Here is a 26347-nt window from a genome sequence, read left to right as displayed (position 1 = left end):
TCTAGTTTGTTACTGGGCACATCATTTCTCAAACCCCAGGCACAGGTGGTTATTATTTCCCACTTCTTCTTGAAGGTCACCGCATTAGACGTATGGGTACGACTTTTCAGTCTATGCACATCATGTGATGTACAGCTACTTATTCTGCAAAAGGAACACCTTACTTACCTGTACCAATTGGTTTGCAGCCAGCAGTGCTATAGGTTCACAGGCTACCTACCCGCCTCTCTGGAAGAAAACAATAAAAAGGCATTTGAATATAGTCATAGTTGTATGTTATTCATACACCGACTTAATTTCGTCACATGCGTCCCTACCATTGGGTGGAGAGGGAACACAATTTGAGGTAGAGCCTGTGTTGTGTGGTTTTTAAAGGAGATACAACGAATCACCCTGAAACCCCTTTTTTGAAGAAAAAACGCTTTTATCGTTCTGAGCAACAACAGAAGTATGCGCAGCTTACGATTTACACTATGTAAGGGTACAAACCTATCGCTACAGGTAAGTAATGTTTTCCTGTTTGGTCGTCAGTATGTCTGCGTGTCTCCATATCTCTGTATGAGTTTATCTGCATACATGCTAACATTTGGATGAACCCAGGAGAGAGATTTAGAGGTGAAAAATGCGGGAAATGTATCGTCGTTTGCTTAGATTTGACAGAAGTTTTAGGTTGAAGAAACCTACATTACATAATTGTAGCTCTAAAAAGTGGGAGTGTTTGCATGTGTATGTCCGTCTTACCACAAATGTGTATCATTTCCACACCATTTTAAATGAGCATGTGAGAAGACACTGTCGGTTCAACCGTAGCACATACTATGTTTGTGGTGGTCTTCTGAAAATATAGCCCTCATTTAGGGATGGTCAGGAAATTTGAATTAATACCACCATTCAGTATTTGTTTATCACCACAGGAAGATGGTGATACCGTAGATTCACTTGGGAATGAGATGTGATTTTAGCACATGCCTTTTGCTGGTGCTAGGATGCATTGCACCGCTGTGAAGTGGTATTACGTCAGTGAAATTAGGTACACACCCTTCGTATTTTGGCCCACTTGCTGGTCTAAGAACTATTACATGACCTGCCTATCTTACTTGACAGTAACTTTCAGTCTGAAACCTCAATAATATGTAATGTAAAAAGTCTTACTTGCTTATATATTGATAAGTGTTCTCATGTGAAGTGCTCTGTCAACCTATGATTTACACCAAGGACTGAGGCTCCTATTTGTCGCACTTGTCACTGTAGGGTCTTGTTTTCAACTCTCTGGTGCACAGAAAAGGGAGGCCAGTCCTTCTCACCTTTCCTTTGGACAAAAAGATCCAGATATCACTTCAAAGATAATGTGAGGCCAGAGGAGTGTTCTGAATCTATAATGACGTTTTGGCATAAAAGAAAAAGAGAGATGGACAATTTTATGAAATTGATCCCATAATTGAAAAGCGGAGACTCAGCTTGACACAATGGAGCCCTGAAGAAGTCCCAGAGGTGGACGAAACACATTGGCTACTAGCCGATAGCTGAAATGAATTGTCTTGAAAATATGAATCAAATAAAAGATACATTTTAAATGGACATTGGGAGAAGTCTTTTGCTTCATGTGGCTGAATGTGGAATCCATTTACTTGTTAGTGATCTTTGAAGTGGACAATAGTCTTTGCTAAATCTATTGAGGGAAATTGATAAATAAATGTATTGTAGTTGAGGAGTACATTTTGGTGCTGGGACACATTATCTTTAAAGTGCTCTGTCAACCTCCAGTCGTGTCCACGCTTCATAAAACTGCAAATAAATAATAACAACACATTACTGTAAAAACCAAACCTATTCTTAAATGCACAGAAATGTGCTTGCTGGACATTTATGGCAATTTCCCCATTTTCTGACCCTTTCTAAATGAGGACCTTACCCATGTACCTATGATTCTACTTCTCGTTCTGTTCTGCTTCCCCTATACATTCCAAGCTTCATTCTCTTTTTCCAGTCCCCTCTTCACTTTTCCCCTTATTCTAACTTTTCTTTTCGCTCTTCCCTCTTGTCATTCTTCTTTCATCTGTTATACCATTGATACTCAAAGTACGGCCCGGGGGCTGCATGCGGCCCCCCTGACCTTTACATGGGCCCCAAAGTCAAAAGCAGCAGTGTGCTGAATCAGTGCAAACATTGAGCAAGAAACGAAATAAACAAGCAAGCATTTATGTAAAGGTTAACTGAAATTAAAGAAAGGAAGTAAGTAGTTTATCCAGTACTGTTTATCTTTAGAAACACCTTTATTTTTAAGCAATATTGTAAAAATATGATTAAATCCACTCAAAATTAAGAAAGCGTATTTCATTAACATATAAAACCGTTCCACCTTCGTACATCACATTTTATCAGTACGTTGAGAACTTTGTTTTTTTTAAAGTAAGTTTTTAAACATGAATTTACATTTGTTTTTCCCCCAGCCTGACAACAGTGTCAATAGTGAGCTAAGATGCATGTCAGCTGTTAAGTGCACCCTGTGGGTTGGGTTCCTGTTGTACACAAACATTATGGTTTATTAAATCAAACACAGGGGAAGGTTTTGCACATTCCACATCTTGAGGTCATGTATTTCGACATGCTTTTGTATGTGTTATTGAAGAAAAAAGGGAAAATGGAACAAAACAATTGCCTAGGATCACACAATTTGATAAAGTGGGGAAGATGGGATTAATTCTAGTTTGCAGCTGTTATGTGTTTCGCTTCCACTACACCCACTTTACTGGCACCACTCCCTGGAACTTTCTCCTTCTGAGTGCCACATTGCTGGCATCAGTGCGGTCCTCGTCACATCATAGACCAAAAATGTTGGCCCCTAGAAAAATGTTTGTGAGTACCCATGTGTTATACTATGATTCCTCTCCTTCTCATCTCATTGTTCCTTCTCCTTGCCTCCTGTTCTCATTCCTCCCACCTATTTTACCGCCCCCTCCTTCTGGTCCTTTCTCTCTTTCTTTCTCAGCCTCTCTACTCTAATTTTTCCCTTTCTGCTTTTTCCTCTTTTTTTCCTTCCTAGCCTACGTTCTGTTTTGTATTATAATCGGACCACTGAAATGATGCGATTCTGTGGCCTTGCTGTTTTTTGCATAATCATGGATTTATTGCACTTGCCAAATATTTCCCTATCTGCTGTATACTTTGTGGATTTCAAGCAAAAATTGTTTTTAGCTCATGTAAATTCAAAAGTTTTTTTTTTAAAGGAAAAAAGCACCGCACCTGATGCTGTGCAACGACATATCCCTTGCAATGGTTAACTGGTCACCATTTAGTTGCTGAAAGGTGCAGCCAGGTGTTAAACTGGTGCCAATGAGCTAACACCCTTCCCAAGACAATAGTATTGTGTGTTGATATGACAAATTAGTGAAATAATACTGCCGAGGACTGTGTCAAAGAAACTGCTTTTCTTGCAGCATAATTTCATCAACCTTGCCACGTAATTCGGTCCTCCATTGGTGCATGAGTCCAGTGGCCCTGCTTGCTGTGCAGCACTTGTATGATGCCTCGAACACACAAAGAGGCCTTGATCACTCCCTTGTTGCGGTATTAGGAGGCTACCTAGAGTTAGATGAGTTTACATTTTGAGCACGATGTTCGGAAGTGGGGTGCTACTGTGATGAAGCAAACTTGTTTCTTCTCTTTCTCATCTCTCCTTCCCTCTCCTCCGTTTGCCACCGCCCTCGTGGTAGACCGGGAGCTAAAAGCTGCCCTGGAAAATGTCATCATTTTACCCCCGTAGTGTAGCAAGTGAGTGTACTGAGTGAGTACAACTGTCGCAAGGATGATTGGAGAGATGGGGGGGGGAGGGGGGGCAAATGATACACGCAACTACAAGACACGGTGACATCCCCTTTGGACTTTTTGCCAGGCTTGGATAGCTGATGACCCTTCTGTGCACCGTCCATTGACAGCAGCACCCTGGTCCTCCGCCTACTGTGGTGTTTCCCGTGTGTCAAGTTCCCAGTCCATTTCTGCACTTCCCCTGCTCTGTTTATTTCTTCCCTTGTATACATCTACCCCGCTCTTTCTCTGTTCTGTTTGCTGTATTTGCCATTCCCTCTCCTTTCGACCTCACACTTCCCTCAATCTACCCTTTACCTTCGCTCCCTCATTCTCTATTCTTCTTCCCTCTCCTGTACTCTGTTTAGGACTCTCCTTCTCCGTCCCTCCGGTAGAAGACAATACCATTCGATACAATATTGCTCGGTGGGCATGGCGAACGGTACAGTCCCTGCTAAAGCGAGGTTGTTTGGAGGACATGTTTTCAGATGCTCGCCCCCGCCCTCCTCTCCATCTCTCAGACTCTGGCTCGGTTTCTGGTCTGACTCACACCTCTGTCACTCACCCCAGTCCCGGAGCCGCAGCAGCTGCAGCCCTGCTCTGCTGAGGCAGCTGAGGGAGAACCCCGAGCCGCAGTGCACAGAGGGAGAGAGCTGCGGAGGGACAGAGAGATGGCTGGAGGGAGTGACTGCGGGACACGCCACGTCCAGCGGGTAAGAATACCGCGCGTCAAACGCCCTCTTATTAGAAAACACCACTGTGTGCCCACTTCCTAGTATCACGCAGGATCCCGCACTCTGGGCTGCGGTGGAGCTGCTGGGCTTCCACCCTCGGGTGCACGCGACCAGGGCCATGCATTCGGGTTGCACTTCTCAAGTGCTTCAGTGTGGGTTACACATATATCCAGGGCAGCACGTCTTCGGGTTGCACTAGCGCAGCATCACAGTAGCGTGGACAGGCGTCCCGGTTTTTCGCCACCTGTCCCGGCAGATTTCGGAAAATGTAGCTCATGTCCCGGTTTTTAGAGAGGGTCGACCGAAAACAGTGGGAGTTGCGTTTTTATGTTTTCCAAAGCAGGAATAGTTAGCAGCTCTTATTAGAAAGCAATTTAACTAACATGTATGATACTGTCTTAAAAAATATCATTTTATTTATGTTCGTAGTGCCTCTTCTGTAACTGTATGCTGGTAAGCGCTGTCATTCTATGTGCTAGTTGAAGTAACATTGTAGTCCATTCTTCTCTCTTTGTGAAATCACCCGGTTTTTTACTTTAACAATCTGGTCACCCTACATCACAGGTCAATTGAATGACTTTGTGTTGCAGGTCACCAGTTCATTTTTCTGCAGCAGACGTCCAGGACATGTCTTTGGGTTCTGGGTGGCTTGGGCACGTCTTCAGAGAGTGTGTTCTAAGATGTGTCTTTGGATATAAATGTCAGGAAATTTCTTCAGAGTGCATGTTCTAGATACATGTTTTTGGGGTGCTCGTGTCAAGAGTATTGCTTCGGGGTGCATGTTCCAGGATATTTCTTTAGGGTGCACATTTCTGGGGTATGCCTTTAGGTTATTTGTTCCAAAACATGTCTTTAGTGTTCGCGTGTCAGGGTCATGTCTTCATGGTTCATGTTGCAAGACATGTCTTTGGGGTACTTTAGTCCATGGCATATCTTCATGGTGAATTTTCGAAGGCATCTTTAGGGTGCTTGTGTTCTGGGTATGTCTTCAAGAAATATAATTGGGATGCAGGTGTCCGGGCCAAGTATGTTCCAAGATATGTTTTTGGCATACTTGTTTCCAGGGCATGTCTTTGGGGTCCTGGGCATGTCTTCAGGGATCATGTACCAAGACGTCCTTTGGGTGCGCGCTTCCAAGGTATGTCTTCAGGGTGCATGTTCCAAGACATGCTGTTGGGGTGCGCCTCCCCACCATATGTGTACAGGGTACATGTTCCCAGACATGCCTTTGTGATAAGCCTGTTCAAGTCATGTCTCAATGGTACTTCTCATAAAGATGTTTTTTGAGTGAATGCCCATATCATGCCTCGGGAGACCCCATTTGTTGTATGAAACTCTATCTTCGGGCCTTTGAGATTACATGGAACCCTGCAAGCATGGGGCATGGTTTACCTTTCACTCATCACAGAGATTAAATGACAGGCTGTGGACCCAGAGGTAATGACAGTAGCTATGGTTGACCTGTGACATATTTAGTGTGGCAGAAAACCTCACTTGCTTTAGCTCTACTTAGCCTAAGCAAGAATGCAAGATTTAGGTTAGTCAATTGTGCACCCCTTTAGATTTCCTTACTAGCCTGCAAGGTTTTTTAGATCCAGAAAGCTCTGGGAGTGCCGGAGAGAGAAGATTCAAAGTCACAGGAGATTCCAACCTTTGCCCCAAAATTCTTTACATAGGGTTGAACATTAGACGGCAACTGTCAACATCGGTTTAATCGGTATAGTATGACTTGAAGGGACTTCTCTGGTGCACACGCTTTTCCATATCCACAAGACTTGGCCAATGGCGATGTGGAACCCCAACCGAGAGTCTACAGAGGTAATGCAATGGTTATCAGAAAAGCCACACAGAACCAGCAGACAGTGTCCTTTGACCTGGGAGACTAAGGCTATGAGCGAGCTGTGCATTTCTTGCAGGTGAGGTGAGTAGTTCCTGTGACAAGGCTCTTCCATTCCTTCAGCCATAGCCGGACTAGGGAACCAAAAGCAGCCCTGGCAAAAATGCTTCAACCAGCCCTGCCGTCTGTGTCTCCTTGCACAATCTCTCTTTCCATCCATTAATTCTCTCTCTTCTCTCTATCTGATCGCTTTCTGTCCCCCTTCCACCTCCTTCTCGTTCTGGGTCAAAGCCTTCTTGCTTGCTTCAATTCATCTTGGGGAAAGTTTCAGAGGCACCAGAAGTGCCCTTGGGCTTTCAAAACAGGCCACAGGGGAAATGCCAAGCCTAGAGCACAGGCGAACCCTGGAAAAGAGACCTAGGTAGAGAAACAAGACTCCTGCCACATACTGGGCACTGTGGCGCTTTTCTGGAAAGGTCCTAAGAAAACCCTGAGTGGGAATCTGCCCTATTTAACTGTGTTTTTAACTGAAAGGTGTACCTTTTGAAAGACATTTCGAAGTCTAGGGTGGCGAATAAAAACAAATACCAAAGGTGCAGAGCTTAAGCACCTTCAGGTGAAGCTTCTCACCTGGAAACTAAAGCCCACATTACAGGTGGACCAATAATGTCAAAAACGTATGGCATGTAGGTATAAGCAAAATGTGCATAATTTCCTCTGCACAATTACGTGAAATTGCAGTAAAATGACATGTTATCACGCAAGGATGCATTTCATGCTAAAAAGAAAAGTGCAGAAAAACACAAGCATTGGGAACATCCACTCGTATTCTGTTGTTCTGTTGGGTTCACAATACATTTTTTACTGAGAATGTGCTTTTAATGTGAGTGGTGCATAAATGCGCAAAGTGACATAATGGCATGATTTTATGTATCAAGCATAATGCAAACTCCCTAAAATGATAATAATTTTGCCACTGTAATTACATTTATCCCAGGCCTAACAACATTACAACTCGTGCATATTTTAGACTGACAGGCATTTTTCCCCCATACAGGTTTTAGCACGCATAATTTGAGCAGAGGAAAAATCACGCTATTTGGTGTTTTGGAGCTCTGAAAGTGATAGGAATTACAGCATCATCCCTCATTCTGAGTTGTGGAACTTGGAATGGGGAAGTAAAACTGCACCATGTGTTATTGATATTACCCTGGGCAGTGTATCAGAGCCAAATACTGTGCACCTTGGCAAGGAGGCCCAAGTGTTTGTGAGCCAGCTCTTTCAGAAGCTGCAGCTGTTGAGGCTGTCTTGGCAGATAAAGGGCCTACGCAATATGGGGAACCTTGTCAAACATCCAGCGTATATGAGGCAATGTATCCATAGGCAGCACTCAAATACAAGTTCAAAAATATCATTTCCAGGGAATAAGTCCTCAGGAGTCAGACATACGATGACAACTATAAAGGTTTATTAAAGTAATTCAGGTGCAGTAAAGAAGGTAAAAGTAGTTGCACAATAAACCAGTATAGGGAATTAGCATACAGCTCAATCACATACAGGAGTAAAATGACATAAAGTTAAGTAAAAAGTTCTAGGTTCAAAGCAATAAACAAACTAACAAAGGTTTGGCTCTGGAGCTGGGGAGTCAGAAGACTGGCTGTCCTCCAGAAATACATAATACTATAGGCTACTTTACAGTGGAAGTCAATGGAAATCACACAGTCAGCATAGTGTGAGCAAATGTATTAATGAATGAGCAAATTACATTACAGAACTATACATAATCTTCTAATGCCACCATTCTAACACTAGCCCTCAACGTGAATATCAATGTGCCCTGTGTGGCTGTGACAATACAAACTAATTACAAAATAATGGAAGTCAAGTAAATGGCTCCTGGCAGGAAGAGCATTGAATGTTGCAAAGGGCTTCTCCATGGTTCAGTTTGAATACGGCATATAAAAAAAACCATGAGTGCACAATTTAATTGCATGTGGTGAACAGTTAAACGAAAACAAACATTATGGCTGCAACAAAACAAAATGGTGTCAAGGCCTAGTTTGCGCCCAGTTGTGTGGCAGGGGAAGTCTTGGGGTATACACTTCCGGGGGATTTCTTTAGTGCACCTATATCTTGGAAGTGTTTTGGAGGTGCACATGTCCAGGGCATGTCTTTGGATGTTCATGTCCAGGAGACGTTCTTGGGCTGTACATTTCCATATATGCTCTTTGGGATGCACGCTGGATGGGGTATCTTTGGGATGCACATATCCAGGGGGTTTCGTTGGGGTCCACATGTCCTCAGGTGCATATGTCCACAGCATCTCTTCAAGTTGTTTTTATGAAACCTTCTCCTCTGAATGCACAGGACAGTATCATCTCATTGAGTCATATGTAGCACCACCATGCTGTGAAGGGCATACAAATACAGATGCCCGCCACAGACACCACTGGAGTGGTGCTTGTGGTTTCCTCTCAAACAGGAGAGAGCAGCGGTGATCACTCTGCATGGGATAGGGTGAAACGCATGGTTGACTTTTTTCATGGATGGCTTTCTTCGTAGTTGGGAACAGGTGAGCGCACAGGGCAATGCACCGACCCTCTTGACTTTATTTCACTATTATAGGGCATGCATCTCTACAAGAATTGCTCGGAGACACAATGGCTGAACCGCAAGAGTTGACTGTGTTGACTTATTTGTTACAAATACCACAACACATGATAACTAAATTATATGCCTGTTCACAGGAGATGCGTCAACCAGGAGCCATCAAGGCTCGTCAGGAGTGGCAGGAGGACCTAGAATTAATGATCAGTGACAAGCAATGGACCTACTGCTGCTGGGTTTTTTGATCCATCTCTCTAAACGGCCATCACCAGCTGATCCATTTCAAATATATTCATCTGGTAAATTGCACTACGGCTCGACTGTTCAGATACAGCTTGTAGGACAACTCGTGCTGTTCCCACTGTGGGATGGATGGAGCAGGTTTTACCCATTTGACCTGGTACTGCCCCAGCATTAAGATCTTCTTGAATAGAGTTTTGGCAGTGTTGCAGGACATTACAGCCAAAACTATTGCACCACCCCTCCCCCCATTAACTCTGCTAGGTTATGATAAAGATCACGGCTTAGCAGCATTTAGAGGCCATGGGACTGCTACTGGCAAAGTGCAGGATAGCGATTCATTGGGCAGGGGGCCCGCTCCCCATTTTGCAGGAATGGCATGCAGACATGGCTTACTGTAATACTCAGTCAGATGCATATCATGACGTAATGCCACTCGACAGCCACCCAAAAGATATTTGGGGTTCTTACCAACAGTTTCTCTTGTGACAGGGAGAAACTGCTGCAGCAGAGGGGGAGGTTGAAGTATAGTCATAGATGGCGGCATGGGCCTTAAACCGGATGCTTGACTATTGGATGGCTTTGGGAATGCTGTGTTGGGTACTGCTGCCCTGTGGTCTCTGTAGGATTGTTTAGCTGTGTTACGTACCCCAGAGGTCATTGGAGAGATCTGCTGTTACGTTCCTCGGTTGGCAAGAATGTTTGCTCAGATTGTACTGTAAGTGCTGCTGCATTTACATTGTGTGATAATATGTACTCATGGAGCCTACACTGCCTCTTGATTTGTCATGCTTGTTGCCTATGTAACCCGCCAGTCGCTGCTAAGTTATTATGTATTTTATGTTTGCCAAAAACGTAAATAAAGTAAAAACTAAATGTACACATGCTCAGAATAGAGATGAGAAGACAGGCATGCTTGGGTGGTCTAGAGGGAATTTAGGCAGTGCCAGAAGGGATAGTCTTGACAAAACCATATGTTGGTCGGTTTTCTGGCTGTAGGCCTTTTTAGGTCGAGCATAGCAGTGCACAAGCGCTGCTTTTCCGACATGTTGGTATGTATCTGGGCTTTTAACCACTTCCACCGCACCCCCATTACTATCACTCTTTCATGGGCTTGCCTTTCAAAAACCTTTCTTTTCACTGGTAAATGCATTACGTTTGTCCCTCCTAAAGGCGGTTTTGGGGACCGACCCTGTTACATGGATAATTGTAAGTTTGCTGATAACTTTGACTGCACGCGAACTTCTTTTTCATTTGTGTGTCTACTTCACGCTCATGGCGGGGGTTTGAATTGGCTCGCTTATGTCAACTGTTTTACTTTTTATTTTCAGTTTGTGTGGCAAGAAAAGTTCAATTAGTAATTTACAACACTAGTATCTCTAACTCGAGCAAACGTGAGACCCATTGCATTGCAAATGCTTGTTTATGTTCTGGTAAGCTGTTTTTTTGCTGTTGATTTCTCTGATATTATCACAAACATTGCCTGCAGCAAGCAAAAAAGATTGCTGTATCCCATAATTTGCAAAACACCAGTACAGTGTTTCTTTACATGTTAAAAAGTACTTGCTTTGCATATGTTGGCCACTTTTTGTAGCTAGCTGATTCACTAACGGGAGCAACTTTTATTTTTGTGCCTGGGCCTATTTTCTATCACAGTCCAATACTGGACAGAGGGTATATTACACAATAAAGAAGTTAGAGGCATCTAACGCCATTTAACTGCAAGGCCTTTAATTGCTTGTGGACTCATGGTTATACCTCAGCTACTAGCAAGAGCTGAAACATTGGGAAATGATGTAAGAATAAGCAAGAAGTGGCCATGAGAAGGAAGGAAACTGGCACCAGGCGATAATTTGACACAAGAAGGGGCATTAGTATAGTGCCCAAAAAGGGAAGATGAACTAGTGTTAACTGAGTGATGTGAATCTAAGGCAGATGGGGACCTGACAAGTAAGTAATGTCAGTTATGTTTACCTGTCATAAATGATATGTAGGTTTGTGTGCATGGCTGAATAATTATTGCACAGGTATACTGCATTTATATACAAATACTTATGTTTATGTTTACATATAAGTGTACAAGTGTAGAAACCAGCAAAGTAATAGATTAACCCTTGTTTGCTAATTTGTGCACTGCTTTCAAGTTTAAATATATTTCATTTTGCGTGTAAAACTAATAAAAAAAACATAAAGATTACTTTATAGAGTCTCTTAAGCAACTTATATTTCTGTTTAAAGTAGAAAAAGATTCACCAACGAAGTCTAAAACACAGCATTTTAGGAACTTAGTTAAACAGGGACATGATCGTAGTGTTATTTATATTATCTATATTAGCACCTTCATTTAGTGGCTATGCATACAGTGCTCCATCTCTATAAAACAAAAAGAACAGATGATGGACGAAATACTGAACAATGCAAACATTCACCCCCAGTCACAAAGATGTGGATTTAATCCATAATTGTTTTGGCCACTACGCCACCCCAGTTTGGACCCAGCCATATACAAATCAGGTTTGACCCTGCTTCCCATGGGAACAGTCCAGCTGGAACTGCCCCTGGACCTTAAACAAGCATCCTGGGACCGGTTTCTGGGTATCAACCCTCATCGGCCAGGCTAGCGTGAATCCTGATGCACAGTGATCATGGGACCCTTCCAACTTAGGGCAAAAAAAACAAAAAGAACTGATGATGGACAGAATGCTGAACAATGCAAACATTCACCCCCAGTCACAATAATCTGGATTTAATCCATTGTTTAGTGTGTACCACACCACCCCAGTTTAAACCCAGCCATATGCAAATCAGTCGTGACTCTGTTCCCCCTGGGAACAGCCCGCCTGAACTGCCAGGCCAAGTTCTCCCTGGACTGGAACCAAGCATCCTGGGACCTGTTTCAGGGTATCATTCCTCATCAGCCAGGCTAGCTTGAATCCTGTGGTGCAGTGAGCAGGGGACCCGCGTCTTGGCACATTCTCCCCATTTAGGGTGACAAAAACAAAATGAACAGAAGATGGACAGAATGGCGAGCAATCATTCACCTCCAGTCACAAATATCTGGGTTTAATCAATATTTTGTTTTACCCATCACGCCACCCCAGTTTGGACCCAGCCATATGCAAATCAGTTTTGTCCCTGCTTCCCACGGGAACTGACCAGCCTGAACTGCCAGACCAGGTCCTCCCTGGACCGAAAACAAGCATGCTGGGACCAGTTTTGGGGTATCACCTGTCATCAGCCGGGTAGCTTGAATCCAGTGGCGCAGTGATCATGGGACCCACGTCTGGGCATACTCTTCCCACTTAGGGAGACAAAAGCAAAAAGAACAGATGATGGGCGGAATGCTGAACAATGCAAACATTCACCAGTCACAAAGATCTGGGTTTAATCCATCCAAACTGGAGTGGACTAGTGGGCAAAAAACAATGGATTGACAGCAGTTCTTGGTAGGATTGCGACACAGACATGGGCTCCACCTTCCCACATCTTTGAATTCTTTGCAACTACCTGACCCTTTGCATCTGACCCGAAGATAGACACTCAAAATATGGGCTCAACCATGTTTAGTGGTTGCTGAAGGTGCATTACCATCAGACAGAAACCATTTAAGAAAGTGCCTCTGCTCTGCTGCTTCACTAGCACAGGCAGTAACATAGTAGAACTGACAGAAGGAACTGACTGGGCCCCAATTGTCCACATCAGTGGTTGCCATCCTTTTGATTTCTGTGGACCCCCACTTTAACATTAATGGAACCCAGGGACCCTCACTGAATCATCATTAGAATCCGGGGACCCCCGCCTGAGTCATTACTGGAAGCTGGGGACCAAATTTGTCAATATTTGTTAATATTTTTTAATTTTCTAGGCTCTCGCGGACCCCCTGAGAAGGACCACAGGTTGGGAACCACTGGTCTACATTGTCCTCAGATCAGGGGCTTTCCTCTGGCAGTAGAATATTGTGCAGAGCTACTGAAGTGTATGACTGACCCAGTAGAGTGGGTACTCCACTTCAGGCCTCTGATGGTCTGCCCTCTTCTGGTTGCCCTGGACCAAAAGAAAAAAGAGCTGGAGCAGATACAGTGAAACATACTGTAGTCACTTATTCCCTAAAAGCCTTTAAGGGACAAACCAAATTTTCCCATGCTTTCTGCAGTCTGAGAGGAGGAAACCCTTTCTTTTGCATTATTGCCCAAGGAGCCTGGGAGATTCCCACACCCGATGCAGGCAGAGCACCCTAATGAGAGAATAAAGCAAAGTGGCTTGTCTTCCCTTGCATCATGGCCAGATGAATGCCCATAAAGGTTGAATGGTGTGACTCGTTAAGCCTTTTCTCTCGGCCCTGGGGCAGTTAGTGGTTAGAGAGCAGTGTCTGTGGTGGTGATTTTGATTTACCTCTCGGGTCACAGACCAGGCTTCTCCTATTATGCACTCAGCTCTCCATGGATGGCGGGAGTGAGCAGTAAAGACTTTCTGCAGGAGGTGGAGGAGTGTTGGAACACAGATAAGGTATGATATGAGTGATTACAAACAGTGAACTCAGAGTTCACCATGGGTTATGTGTTTCAAATGGAATGATTCTTTTAACTCCACATAAGAAAGCAGGGCAGTTAAAATTAGGGGTTCTGTGACCTACTGTGGTCAAGCTACAACCACAAACATAGGTCTATCATTACGTGGTACATTACTACATTTAAAATTACATGGTGGCCTATTGCCAGTGTGACCATATGGAGTAAAGTTCCAAGTATTCTCAGCTGTTGTTGAAAAATGTCAGGACTTGCATTTTTTACTATAGCAATATTTCTGAGTTCTGTAGGAGGCATCCTCAAACCTAAAGGGTGTCAGGGATGATTTAAACTGTTTTGAAACAAAGTCAATTGGACTCATTGAATGAGACACTGTTCTAAAACCTAGGGTAATAATGAAAATCCCCATGCTAACCTTTGGCTCTTATTGGAGTGGGAAAACCTCTCAAAGTGTGGATGGCACAGGACAAATCTGTGTGAAGCAGTCTCAGCGCACTTGCACTTCTGGAATATTATTGGCAGGCGAACAGCCTTATGCAGAACAGATATTGTCATGTTGCTGCTCAATTGCAAGGCCCTTGAGCTCCTAGAAAGCTAAGGTTTCCAAAATGACTTTAACATTGTTGTCCCTGGACACACATTCAGGTAGCAGAAGTATTCACAACCATCAAGGAGATAACACATTTCACTAAGTGGCACAACTAGCTCATGTGACAGGTTTATGCGCCGTGAGAAATCTGTTTTTACCAGCAGCAGCACTTCTGGAAAGTCAGAAAGGATATACAGACCACACGCGCGGGACCATCTTTGTCCTGTTGCCTTCATCTTTTGGTTTTCTGTAGATCCTGAAGTGTTTTAGCTAGCTATAGCTGGCCCTCTTTGTCTCAGAGGGGAGTCCCTCCTGTTCAATAATTCCATCTCCCCAGCCTAGTGTCCATATCTCTTGTTTGTGAGCTACTTGTAGGTATTGCATCTTAGCTTGTGAGCTACTGGTAGCTGTCCAGCTACCTGTAAGCAGCTCTCCTCTGTGCTGTCCAGCCTAATACATTAGAAGCTTTTGCTTGGCTGAATTAATATTGGTATATCAAAATTGAGAAGAGATGAAAATGTGTGTATTTCCAGAATTTGCTGATGTTTGGTGAAAAATGGTTACATTTCTAAAATACATTTAAAGCTGCTATTTGAGTGATAAATCATGTGGTTTTGGGGAGACTTATTACCATAATTATTACCTTGGTGCCAGGGGCATTGCAACTATGGCTGTTATGTGTTACCCATGTAAGGTTTTTCAAATTGTCAAAGCCCTAACAACCCTGCCCGATGCAGTGACATGATTACTAGTAGACATCTTGCATAGGTGGCCAATAATGTAATCTTGTCCCATAACGTGTGGTCTCTATTACAGCAATAATAATATTAGTAACTCAAGATGATTTTCGTTGAACATCAGTAGCTCTTATTACATAAAAGGTTGGAGACCCCTGAATACCACTCGGCAGCATGAATTTTGGGGCAAACAATTATAATCCTCATATTCAGGTACGTTTTTCAATTCATATATTGTCGGTTCAACTTAACCAAAGGCACAATAAAAAAATAGATCATATATATAAAAGATATATATATATATATATATATATATATATATATATATATATATATATATAATCTATTTTTATTGTGCCTTTAAGTTGAACCTACAGTAAATGGATTGAAAAACGTATCTGAATATGAGGAGGTCTCCAACCTTCCTTTTATGTAATAAAAGCTACTGAACAACAAAATCCTATATATATATATATATATATATATATATATATATATATATATATATATGTATATATATATATATATATATATGTATATATATATATATATGTCTCTGGGTAGGTCCCAAATGTATGCTGAGCTGAGAAATGACAAAAGCCTTCTCTCACTCCAAGCACAGTATTACATTTTGGTTGGTAAATTACCACCCAAGCCAATCTAGAACGAATAAAAGCAAATCCTGACACATGTTTTTCGCTGATCAGAGAAGTGCTGCCTTGTCCAGACCCAAGGGAGCACCCTTGCTAATCCCGTTCTTGAAGTCTTTGGTGTAAAAATGGCAAAAGGATTTATCCTTTTCTAGCTTGGTGTAGATGCACTGTGCTAATCCTTTGTTTGAAACCCTGCTGGGAAACAACAGAGCAGGCATTTGAGATGAACAGATTCAAAGTGTTGCTGGTATTGCACGGTGCTCCATATAAAGGAGCTGCTTTCCTCCTAAACTTGGGAACTACCCAAAGTTCCTTGGATTCTGTTTTGCACAATGTATTTGGCACTTTAAGCCTGATAGGGTATTGACTTGATATAGCTATGAAAATCAGTCCTAGAAGAAATTTTGAAAACAGACCCACAATTGCTGGAGGCCTCACTTATAGTGGGACTATGAAGGCTTTCGTTACTAGCAAATGACAGGCATTTTCAGTTTACACAGTAACCTGTAGCAAGGAAAGCTAATGGGAGCATTAAGGTTGCCACTTGGCTGGTATTTTACCGGCTGCCTTGTATTTTCATGTGTATACTATTAAAACTATTGGGAAAAGCAGTGAAATCCTGCATTTTTCCGCTTTTGAAATGTAAACCTAAATATATGAAAAAAATCACGTTAAGAAGTATTTAACACCTATCTAAATCATTTCTAAATGATTACTACAGCAAATGGAAGACTAATGTGAATTTTCCAGCAATTCATTTTTATATTTGAAATTAATTTTTAGCTACCAGCGCTTGGCTCTTCCAGAACAGGAAAACGTAAACAAATGGCCAGTACTTTCTTTCTGAGAAAGGTGCCAATCCTAGATGTTCTCAAACACCCCGATAGACTCCAGAGTGTTTAAATTTGCCGCCATAGCACCCCGTACCCACCCGCCCTTCTACTGCAGAATAGTGCTCTGAGGCAGGGCCTGCCAAAGACACTGTACAATCCTTTCTTTTCTGCCAGCGGGAATTGCAGACTTAACGTTGAGGGAACAGCGAGAGAAGAATGAAGCTTTTGTCAGAAAGAGGAGGGGGCGCGGGGTGCCACGGTGGAATCTTTCCCCCAGGGCTTTACGTTACCATGGCATGTCGAATGGAGGGAAGAGGGTGGTACCGTGCGTGGGCAGACTTGAGGTTTTGTTTTGTTTGACTCTATTGTTCCCCTGAAAATAGCCCAGACGTGGTTGAGAAGGTGACAAGAGAAAGGCAGAGGTGTCTAGGAATGGGACGGGGGAGGCGACTTGTCAGGTTGAGTGGGAGAGAGGGGGATGCTGTGGCTGTGGGGAGATGAGTCAGGTAGAAAAGAGCATGCCCCGTGGGTGTGACGCACCGAACAAGGCCGCGGGAGCAGTCTCTTGTGTAGAAGAAAGCCATGAGGGGGGGTGAGGAGATGAAATGGAGGCAAGAGGAGTAATACGGGGCCTGGGAGCAAAAGAGTCTGTGAAATGATAAAGAAGGAAGAGGGAAACGTCGAGGAGGCAGAGGACTGGGCAGAGGACTATTTGATTTACTAGTAAGCCCTTAGTAAAGTTCACAATGTGTGCCCTGGGCCTGTAAATCAAATGCTACAAGTGGGCCTGCAGCTCTGATTATGCCACCCACGAGCAGCCCTGTAAACATGTCTCAGACCTGCCACTGCAGTGTCTGTGTGTGCAGTTTTAAACTGCCATTTGGACTGGCAAGTGCATCCACTTGCCAGGCCCAAACCTTCCCTTTTATTACCTGTAAGTCACCCCTAAGGTAGGCCTAAGGCAGCCCCATGGGCAGGGTATATAAAAGATAGGACATGTACCAATGTGTTTTACATGTCCTGATAGTGAAATACTGCTAAATTCGTTTTTCACTATTGCAAGGCATATCTCTCCCTTAGGATAACATGGGGATTGCGTTGAAATATATTTTAAGTGTATTTTCCCATTGGGAGCAGATGGAGATGTAAAGTTTGGGGTCTTTGAACTCATAATTTAAAAATACATATTTTGGTGAAGTTGGTATTTGAATTGTAGGTGTGAAAATGCCACTTTTAAAAAGGCGGCATTTTCTTGCTTAACCATTCTGTGCCTCTGCCTGCCTGTGGAATACACACCTGGGTCAGGATGACAGTTGGGCTGTTTGTGTATTCACTCTAGGCCAGTGGTTCCCAACTTTTTGAATCCTGAGGACCCCCAATGAATCATTACTGGAAGCCGGGGACCCCCAGCAATTTGTACGATTTAATTTTTAAACATGAAAACAGTAATTCGCTAAAAAAATAACAAGTACACACCAAACAAATACTCAAATTACTAAAGATAAAATTCTTTTATATTGAAAAAATATGCAAAAATCAAAACATTTTATTGGGAAGGTTGGCGCTGCATCTCGGCAACTACCTTTTCAATGTTTGCTTTTATTTAGGAAAGGTGAATACTCAGGTCAGATTCTACATATCCGGAGCGATTTATGTTTTTATTTTCTAGGTATGCAAGATCTGAGAAAGCTTTTTCACATAAATAAGTGAAGTGGAAAGGAAGTAAACGATAAGGGCCTCTCATCTCTTCCTAGCCTCTCTGTCACATGTACTTTGTTTGTTTTATAGCACCTCTCATACCACTGTAGGGTGTCAGGGTACTTTACAGGGGACTACAAGGTGTAGGATTCACATGTCATCCACACTGGTAGGCATTTTCTAAGAGTGCTTGGTCCGGAGAAGCACAAACTTAAGATTCAGAACACAGCACAGTGATTAGCGATGACGTTAGCACAGTGCTTAATTTCTAAATAAAAACGTGCCGGTGCCCAATCCCTCCACTTAAACACGCGGCTGCTGCAATTAAATGTGGATACACGGAATACTGAGGCAGCATAATCCTGAAGCCATATCGGGACTCTTCAATCCATATAAAGCCACTCCCTGTCACTTCAGCTCACTCTAGCAGCTTTCTACTTTCTCCCTTTGTGACGCTTTTTCGTTTTTCCCTTTCTCCGTCTTTCCCATATGTTTCTTTTGCCCGCAGCAAATGTTTGAGGCAGAAGAATAAGCCCTGGCCCTCAAAATAAGTGCTGGTGCTCAGCACCGGAAACAACAAGCACAAATTAAGCACCGCGTTAGCAATAAGAATGTATTTCTACACAAGCAAACCTTTTTTAGCAGCATAAGGAAAATGAAAGACTAGGAAAAAAACAACTTTCTAATTTGTGCCATGCGGTTTGCATGCAGCTCTTTAATGGCAGTTCACAGCTGACTGTGCTAGATTATGATTATGAACTGCATAGTAACAAAATAATCTCTGTGACAAAGCAGTAACCCACTGTGCCATTCACATAAAATACTGTTCTTTGCATGATACACATTCTTTGCAGCAGGCATATCAACATCTGCGCTACCTTTGAATCAAAACTGCCACTGCACAAAACTCCCATCTCTCTCCAGCAGATACATTAATCACTTGAGTTAGCTTGACGCTTTTATTTTTGCAGTACAAGGAGCTTTGCAGTGCGTTTAAAACTGCTCAACAAAGGAAGTAATAAATATGAAAACACACACGCACATGTTTGTCAGAGGCCCCAGCTGGAGAAGTGCCTTCCTCCCAGCCCAGGCCTGCGGACCCCCTGGGAATGTGTCACGGACCCCTGGGGGTCCGCGGACCACAGGTTGGGAACCACTGCTCTAGACGGTCACACAAAGGGAGCTGAGGTGTGCCTTGCATATCCCGATGGCAGATCACCAGGCTGATGGGTCTACCTGAGCTAGAGTCGTGGGAGGGACTGACACTTGCACCTGAATATTTCTGTGCCTGTCCTCACACAAAGTAGTCTCCAGCCCCCTAGAGTGTGTCTTGGGCCAGGGCAGGGAAAGGCAGGGACTTGTGCACTACAAAGACTTCTCTTTGAAATTTGCCTACTTCAAAGACAGAAATTGGTATAAGTAATGGACCTCTGACCCCATATAGTTAGAACACTTCTGGACTGAGAACATTCTGCCTGGAAGAAGAGCTGGATGCTGTAGGTGGGACTGCCACTCTGCCAGTTGTTTTGTTGTGCTGGCCTACTGCTTCTGTCCTGGGAGTGAAAGGAATGGACTTTGCTTTCTACATCCTGCTTTCCAAGGTTCTCCAAGGGCTTAAACTTGTCTCCTGTTAAGAAGTCTCAGGGACATCAAAGACTTCACCAGCCAGCACCTGGGCTGTCTTGCTGAGAGTCCTGACTTGCCAGATGGTGCCAAATCCAGTTCCTGGGCCCTTGGAGGTGGGCTCTGGTCCAACCAAGAAGAAACAAAGCACATCGACTCCAGAGTGACTTCGAAACCGGCACCTCTGTCTGACTCCATGCCACGCCTGCACCAGAGCTGTGGTTCTCACTGAATGCAGCGATCGTGACCTGCAATCCCAGGTCTGACGCTGCTGCAGCACCTCTGAAGTCCTGCCACAGTGTGAGCCCCGAGTGCGGTGTCACCAACACCGAGACACCCGACTCTGACTCCGCCTCAGCACTTGTGGCCCCATGGTGTTATCGTAACACCACAAAGTCAATGCCTCGCATCTTGACCTGCTGAATTGATCGACCCTGCTGGGTTGTAAAGAACCAATACCTCGCCACTGATGTCGCATCACCTCCCCTGCAACCGTAAGGAACAGACACCTCACCTCCCCTGCCTAGCAGTAGGGAACCAACGCCCCACCTCCCTGGTAGCAGTCAGAAACCAATGCCGCACCTTCTCCAGCGATGCCTCACCTCTCCGACTCAGTGCAACGCCATTGTTTCCTCATCACCTTACAAGTTACTGTACCTGGAGTCCGTGCGTCTCTGTGACCGGCCCGCACTCCCTCACAAGTGGCATCGGACTGTTGTGAACTACTCCGTCACAACGCTATGATAGCCCCAGTTGGAGCTATTGTGTTTCTAAGTTCTATACTAAGATTTAATCTTAGAAAATTTGTGTCTTTACTTGTGCATGTTGGATTTGTGTTGTTTTGGTCTTGTTTTACTCAGATACATATCTGCTATTTTTATAAACTGGTGTGGGGTACTTCTGTGGTGTTTTAACTGTGTTACTATGTGTGTGTGTGTGTGTGTGTTTGTGTGTGTGTGTGTGTGTACAAATACTTTACACACTGCCTCTGAGATAAGCCTGACTGCTCGTGGCAAGATACCAACGGGGTGAGCAGGGGTTATCTTAGCTGTGTGAATCCTTTACCCTAACTAGATTGGGGGTCCCTACTTGGACAGGGTGCAAACCACTGCCAACTAGAGTCCCCATTTCTAACAGGTGGATAGCTTGAAATAATCTCAACCACTGGCAATTACCTCATGCCACAATCCAGTCAATCATTTTTTGCCCCATGCCTCCTCAGACAAGAACCAGCTATACAATGGCGGATGGTGGATTATAAAAGTGGTGGAGTCTAAAACCACTTTCCACACTTTGCCTCGGGCCTAGTTTGCCAACCCCCTGGGCCAGACTTTCACATCACACACAAGCAGAAATGCATACATACAAACACAGTTGCAGCCATGCACACAAAGACCTTCACACATACATTCACATGCACACCCCAGCTCACAAACACACACTCACACACTTAAACATGAGAACTTACCTGGACAACCCCCGATTTTTGACTCTCATCTTTCTGCAGTGGCCAGAGGCAGACAAACAAGCTTCGACCAAATCAGAAGTTGGAATAGGGTTGAAGGTGCAGAGGTGGACCTTTTTCTCTATTTCAGCTCCTGAAAGGGCAAGCGGGCGTGTGACTGGCAAACGCTGAAGTTCCATTATCCGACATGCTGCACTGCGTGATGCTAGTGCAGCATGTCAGATATGTAGTGTGTATGTGTGAGGCCTGGGCTGTAAAAGCTCCCGCCTCACACATGCACAGTACATCTAGCGTAGCCCTCTTCTGCTGGCAAGGCAATATTACAGCTTTTACATGCCAACAAACGATCCGATTCGTAAGATTGTCTGCTTTGATATAAAAGCGGTAATATGCCAATCAGTGGCGTAGAGGGGGGCAGTGGGTCGACGCCCTGGCTCCCTCTAGGGGCAGCCGCTGCTGCAGCTGGAAACAATTCTTCATCGGTCCTGCTGTAGTATGAACAGCCCAATCTGAGTCGCCCAGACAGATCCACACTGAACAGGAACACAAACAATCCTAGATCGTTTTCAGACTATTTGGGCCTCTTTAGTAGGGTGCAAGAGGGGGTCCTGTGGGTCAGTGAGCACATGACCCATGTCTGGGCATATTCGTCACACCTACTTCTTTGTCATTTGGTCATTTTTTGTGCCTTCGTTCCTGCTGTTGCCTGAAAGTGCTTTGTTTAACTGTCCGTTCTGACTTTGAAGGCAGTAATCATCTTCAGGCCTTCTGACTGGTCCTTTTTGGTACGTTTTGTGTCTTGGCTGTACCTTGGTACAAGATATAAATACCCTTCAAAATGTAGATAATTTAAAATAGGATACTACATAACTGCCACTCTGTCGTTTATGACACCTTGATCCAGCCTGAACTTTTGAGCTAAAAGCAGTCTGCAGCCTGGATTTTTAGGCCCGTGTTTATAATGGTAAACTCAAAGCTGCAAGTCTCAGTCTGCAAGTGCAGGTGACCCAACAGTCTTGACTGGCTGAAGATACCAAACATCACCTGAGGCCTTTTTCCATAAAAGTTAATGTGTGTTTGATATGACATGTTATATATAGCTTGTAATCTCCATGCCATGCAATAGTAAATATGGAATACTTTTACCTTTCCAGGCATGAACATTTACAGTAGTTAGATGCAGTGCTTGAAACTGAAATATGTAAGTGCAGATGCTTCCAAGCTAGAGTACGTTTGCTGCTAAGTAGTGGTAGTGCTCCCCCATTACAAGTATTGCCACCCTGCTGAGAAGTGCGCGTACACACCTTTCTAAATTAAAAAGTGCATACCTGATAGTACTGGCCCATTTAGCGACTGGTTAGTTGTGCTTTTAAAGTGCGACCAAATAATTTCATCTGCACAGTTCTATATAATTTCACAATTTACGCATCCCCTCGGGGAAAGAAGGAGCTGCATTGCCGTAGACATCTTTCAGCTTGCACGGCGTTTTTAGCCTACTTTTCGATTCATTTGTGATGTCACAGCTCATGTTTTTACTTCACCACATAAGCTCCCTTTAAACAATACATATCTGTGGTCAAACCTAAGAACCCCTTTAAAGAAGAAAAAGCTTCCAGGAAATGCCAGAAAATTGTGCCTCTGCCCAGTGGGCAGGTTGACATTCTCAGTCCAGCCCAATGCACACGTCTACCCAGGGCACACCTTATCCAGCAGAATACTCACATATTTCTCATGGTGGATTCCAAATTCAAAGACTGCCTCTAATTTGTAACTAAAAATAAGTGCAGGGCCCCAAAGTTTTTCTTAGGAGCCCGCTGCCAACACTGCCAAATGCTGTGTTGCCAAATACCAACGCTGCCTAACTTTAGTTCAGCCTCTTGCGCAGAGACATAAGGTGGAATCAAGGAAGACAGACTAGGTTTTACCAGCAGCACAAACCATAGCCCTCGAAATGGACAGGCTGATGTTCTCTGGTTGATAAGGTTGCAAAAAGGTAGCAGTGTAACTAGGGTGACCAAGCATCATGGATGTACCAGGACAGGCTGTTTTTTCACCTTTTCACTCACCAAATTTCAGTAAATCTAGCATGTCACTTCAGAGAGATGGTCTCTGAACACCGAGAGGTGCAAGTTTTCACGTGTTCCATTGCAGGATCAGAGAGCAATTCCATTAAAACATGACAGTGTGTGTAAAAGTTGCATTAAATTCGCCTTAGTGGCTCCTTGTCTGTATTCTAAGATCATGAGTGCGGTCAGTTAAGTCATTCTGTGCCCCTCGGTCCATGCAAAAATGCAGTCTCATTTCTATTGTTTCTTGAATGCCCAGCTTTGTGTCATTCAAGATCTGGCCACCCTATGCGAACCTTTTAGTGCACGTTGTTTGGGCTGACAGCACTGGCATTATTATACAAGAGTTATGAGCCCTTCAGACCACGTTTCGTGAAAGGCTCAAAACTAAAGTGTGATCGTAAATAGATTTATTGGTGTGTTTTTTAAATATGCCATCAGTTACATTTGAGCATCTTGATTGATATTTTATCTGAGATCTAGGATTTCTTTGATTTTAATTTTTCAATTCCCACTTTCAATTGTATTTGTCCTTTGTCACTGGTTCATCTAGGGGCTTCTGCCGGTGTTACTGGGGTGTTCCACATTTTCTTTTTCTGTTATCATTGGGGATGTTTGTGTAGATTCTTAAAGTGGTTTGCCCACATCTGACCGCTCTTGATAGCTGGATCCAGGTTCTTACTTCTAAGTTTCCCTAACGTTCCCCAGTAAGAAAAAAAAACTTGTGTCAGCAGTATGTGTCTGTCAACATATTTTATGTTGCATTCTTTGTACTGCCTACCTTATTGTTGATTTATATTCCATGACAGTGCTGAGATGTTTTTAACATAACTTAGTGTTTGCTTGGTGCTTGTGCTTGTGCTTTTTAGTTGGACAGATTTCTACGTTTCTGCTTAATTTTTTGTGCCGTCCTTTCTAGACCATTTGATCAGTGATTCTTTTCATGTTGCTGCCATAGTTCGCTTTTTGTTTACTTCTCTAAAAACTCGATTTGTACGAACTAAGGTCTGATTTTGTGTTTTATTAAGGTAAGCACTGGCCTAATTTTACAGACTACGATAAATTAGTTGAAAGAAGGTGGTCAGTTGGGGAGCGGGAGGAAAGAGACAACAAGGGAGAAGAGGAAGGGGAAAGAAACTGAGGAAAGGAAAGAAGGTACACTGGCAGGTGGGAAGGAGAGAGGAGGTAAAAGAGATGGGAGTGCGGGAGGTGAGAGGGACAAAGGAGGAGAGGCAAGAAGATACAAGGAAGAGGAGCCAGTGTGGCAAAGGCAATAGCGGAGGGTGAGAAGGGGAGAGAAAAAAGGGAAAGAGGCAAGATACAGGGAGGTAGGATTCAAAGAGGTTCGAAAAGAAAAGAAGAATTAAAGATGAAATGGAGGGAGTGGCAGGTGAAGATGAGAGGAGGGAGAGAGGTTGAACACGAAGCAGAGGGAAAGTAGTTCAGAGGCAGCGGAGGAAGGATGCAGGAAGGTGTAGCGCGGAAGGCAAAAGGCGAGAAAGAGAGGGGAATGATAAGAAGGATAGGATGGCAGGAGGCTGAAAGTCGTAAAACAAAGGAGAACATATAAAAAGCAAGTGATGCAAGGAAAAGGAGGTAGAAATGAGCTATCAAAGAAAGGATGATGCTAACATATATAGTTATGACTCACCTCTATGTACAAATTGTAAAAAGTGACTTTCTTACAACACGCCCCCTTTCTAGACTGATATTTGTTGACAAAAAATGACATCTTCTGTTGTTTGACACCTGCCAGGGTATAAAAGGCACTCAAGTCCTCCTGGAAGTTGGCAAACAAACACATGTGGCAGCCTAAACTGGCATCTGCCTTCAATTAGAGTTTGTTCACTTTAGGTGAACAGAGGTTAATGTTTCAAAGCATAATATGAAAAATCACAGTGCAGCAGTGTAGGAAAGTACCATCTTGCCTGGTATGTTACCCCCATATTTTACTGTATATATGTTGTTTTAGTCAATGTGTCACTGGGACCCTGCCAGGCAGGCCCCCAGTGCTCATAAGTGTGTGCCCTGTATGTGTTCCCTGTGTGATGCCTAACTGTCTCACTGAGGCTCTGCTAACCAGAACCTCAGTGGTTATGCTCTCTCTGCTTTCCAAATTTGTCACTAACAGGCTAGTGACTAAATTTACCAATTCACATTGGCCTACTGGTACACCCATATAATTCCCTAGTATATGGTACCTAGGTACCCAGGGTATTGGGGTTCCAGGAGATCCCTATGGGCTGCAGCATTTCTTTTGCCACCCATAGGGAGCTCTGACAATTCTTACACAGGCCTGCCAGTGCAGCCTGAGTGAAATAACATCCACATTATTTCACAGCCATTTACCACTGCACTTAAGTAACTTATAAGTCACCTTTATGTCTAACCTTCACCTGGTGAAGGTTGGGTGCAAAGTTACTTAGTGTGTGGGCACCCTGGCACTAGCCAAGGTGCCCCCACATCGTTCAGGGCAAATTCCCCGGACTTTGTGAGTGCGGGGACACCATTATACGTGTGCACTATACATAGGTCACTACCTATGTATAGCGTCACAATGGTAACTCCGAACATGGCCATGTAACATGTCTAAGATCATGTAATTGTCACCCCAATACCATTCTGGTATTGGGGGGGACAATTCCATGATCCCCTGGGTCTCTAGCACAGTACCCGGGTACTGCCAAACTGCCTTTCCGGGGTCTCCACTGCAGCTGCTGCTGCTGCCAACCCCTCAGACAGGTTTCTGCCCTCCTGGGGTCCAGGCAGCCCTGGCCCAGGAAGGCAGAACAAAGGATTTCCTCTGAGAGAGGGTGTTACACCCTCTCCCTTTGGAAATAGGTGTGAAGGGCTGGGGAGGAGTAGCCTCCCCCAGCCTCTGGAAATGCTTTGATGGGCACAGATGGTGCCCATCTCTGCATAAGCCAGTCTACAC

At 43.9% G+C, this 26347-nt stretch overlaps 1 protein-coding gene across 3 annotated transcripts in view; it reads left to right on the top strand.

Annotated features, from left to right (window-relative positions):
* Positions 1-26347, top strand: part of PLAT (plasminogen activator, tissue type) — an 85297-nt gene that overhangs the window by 15553 nt on the left and 43397 nt on the right. Inside the window, exon 1 of one of the 3 annotated variants that reach the window (XM_069214093.1) lies at positions 4202-4517. The exons of 1 other annotated variant lie outside the window; for it this stretch is intronic. In XM_069214093.1, coding sequence (XP_069070194.1) covers positions 4476-4517 — 42 coding nt within the window. In that variant the 5' untranslated portion in view covers positions 4202-4475. Of the gene's footprint in view, positions 1-4201; positions 4518-26347 lie in introns of those variants that run through there. One more of the 3 variants, XM_069214095.1, reaches the window with a different exon arrangement.

This window comes from Pleurodeles waltl, chromosome 11, assembly GCF_031143425.1.
Source record: "Pleurodeles waltl isolate 20211129_DDA chromosome 11, aPleWal1.hap1.20221129, whole genome shotgun sequence".
Classification (NCBI taxonomy): Eukaryota; Metazoa; Chordata; class Amphibia; order Caudata; family Salamandridae; genus Pleurodeles; species Pleurodeles waltl.
The sequence above is the reverse complement of the archived record's forward strand: the minus strand, read 5'-3'. Positions and strand labels throughout refer to the sequence as shown.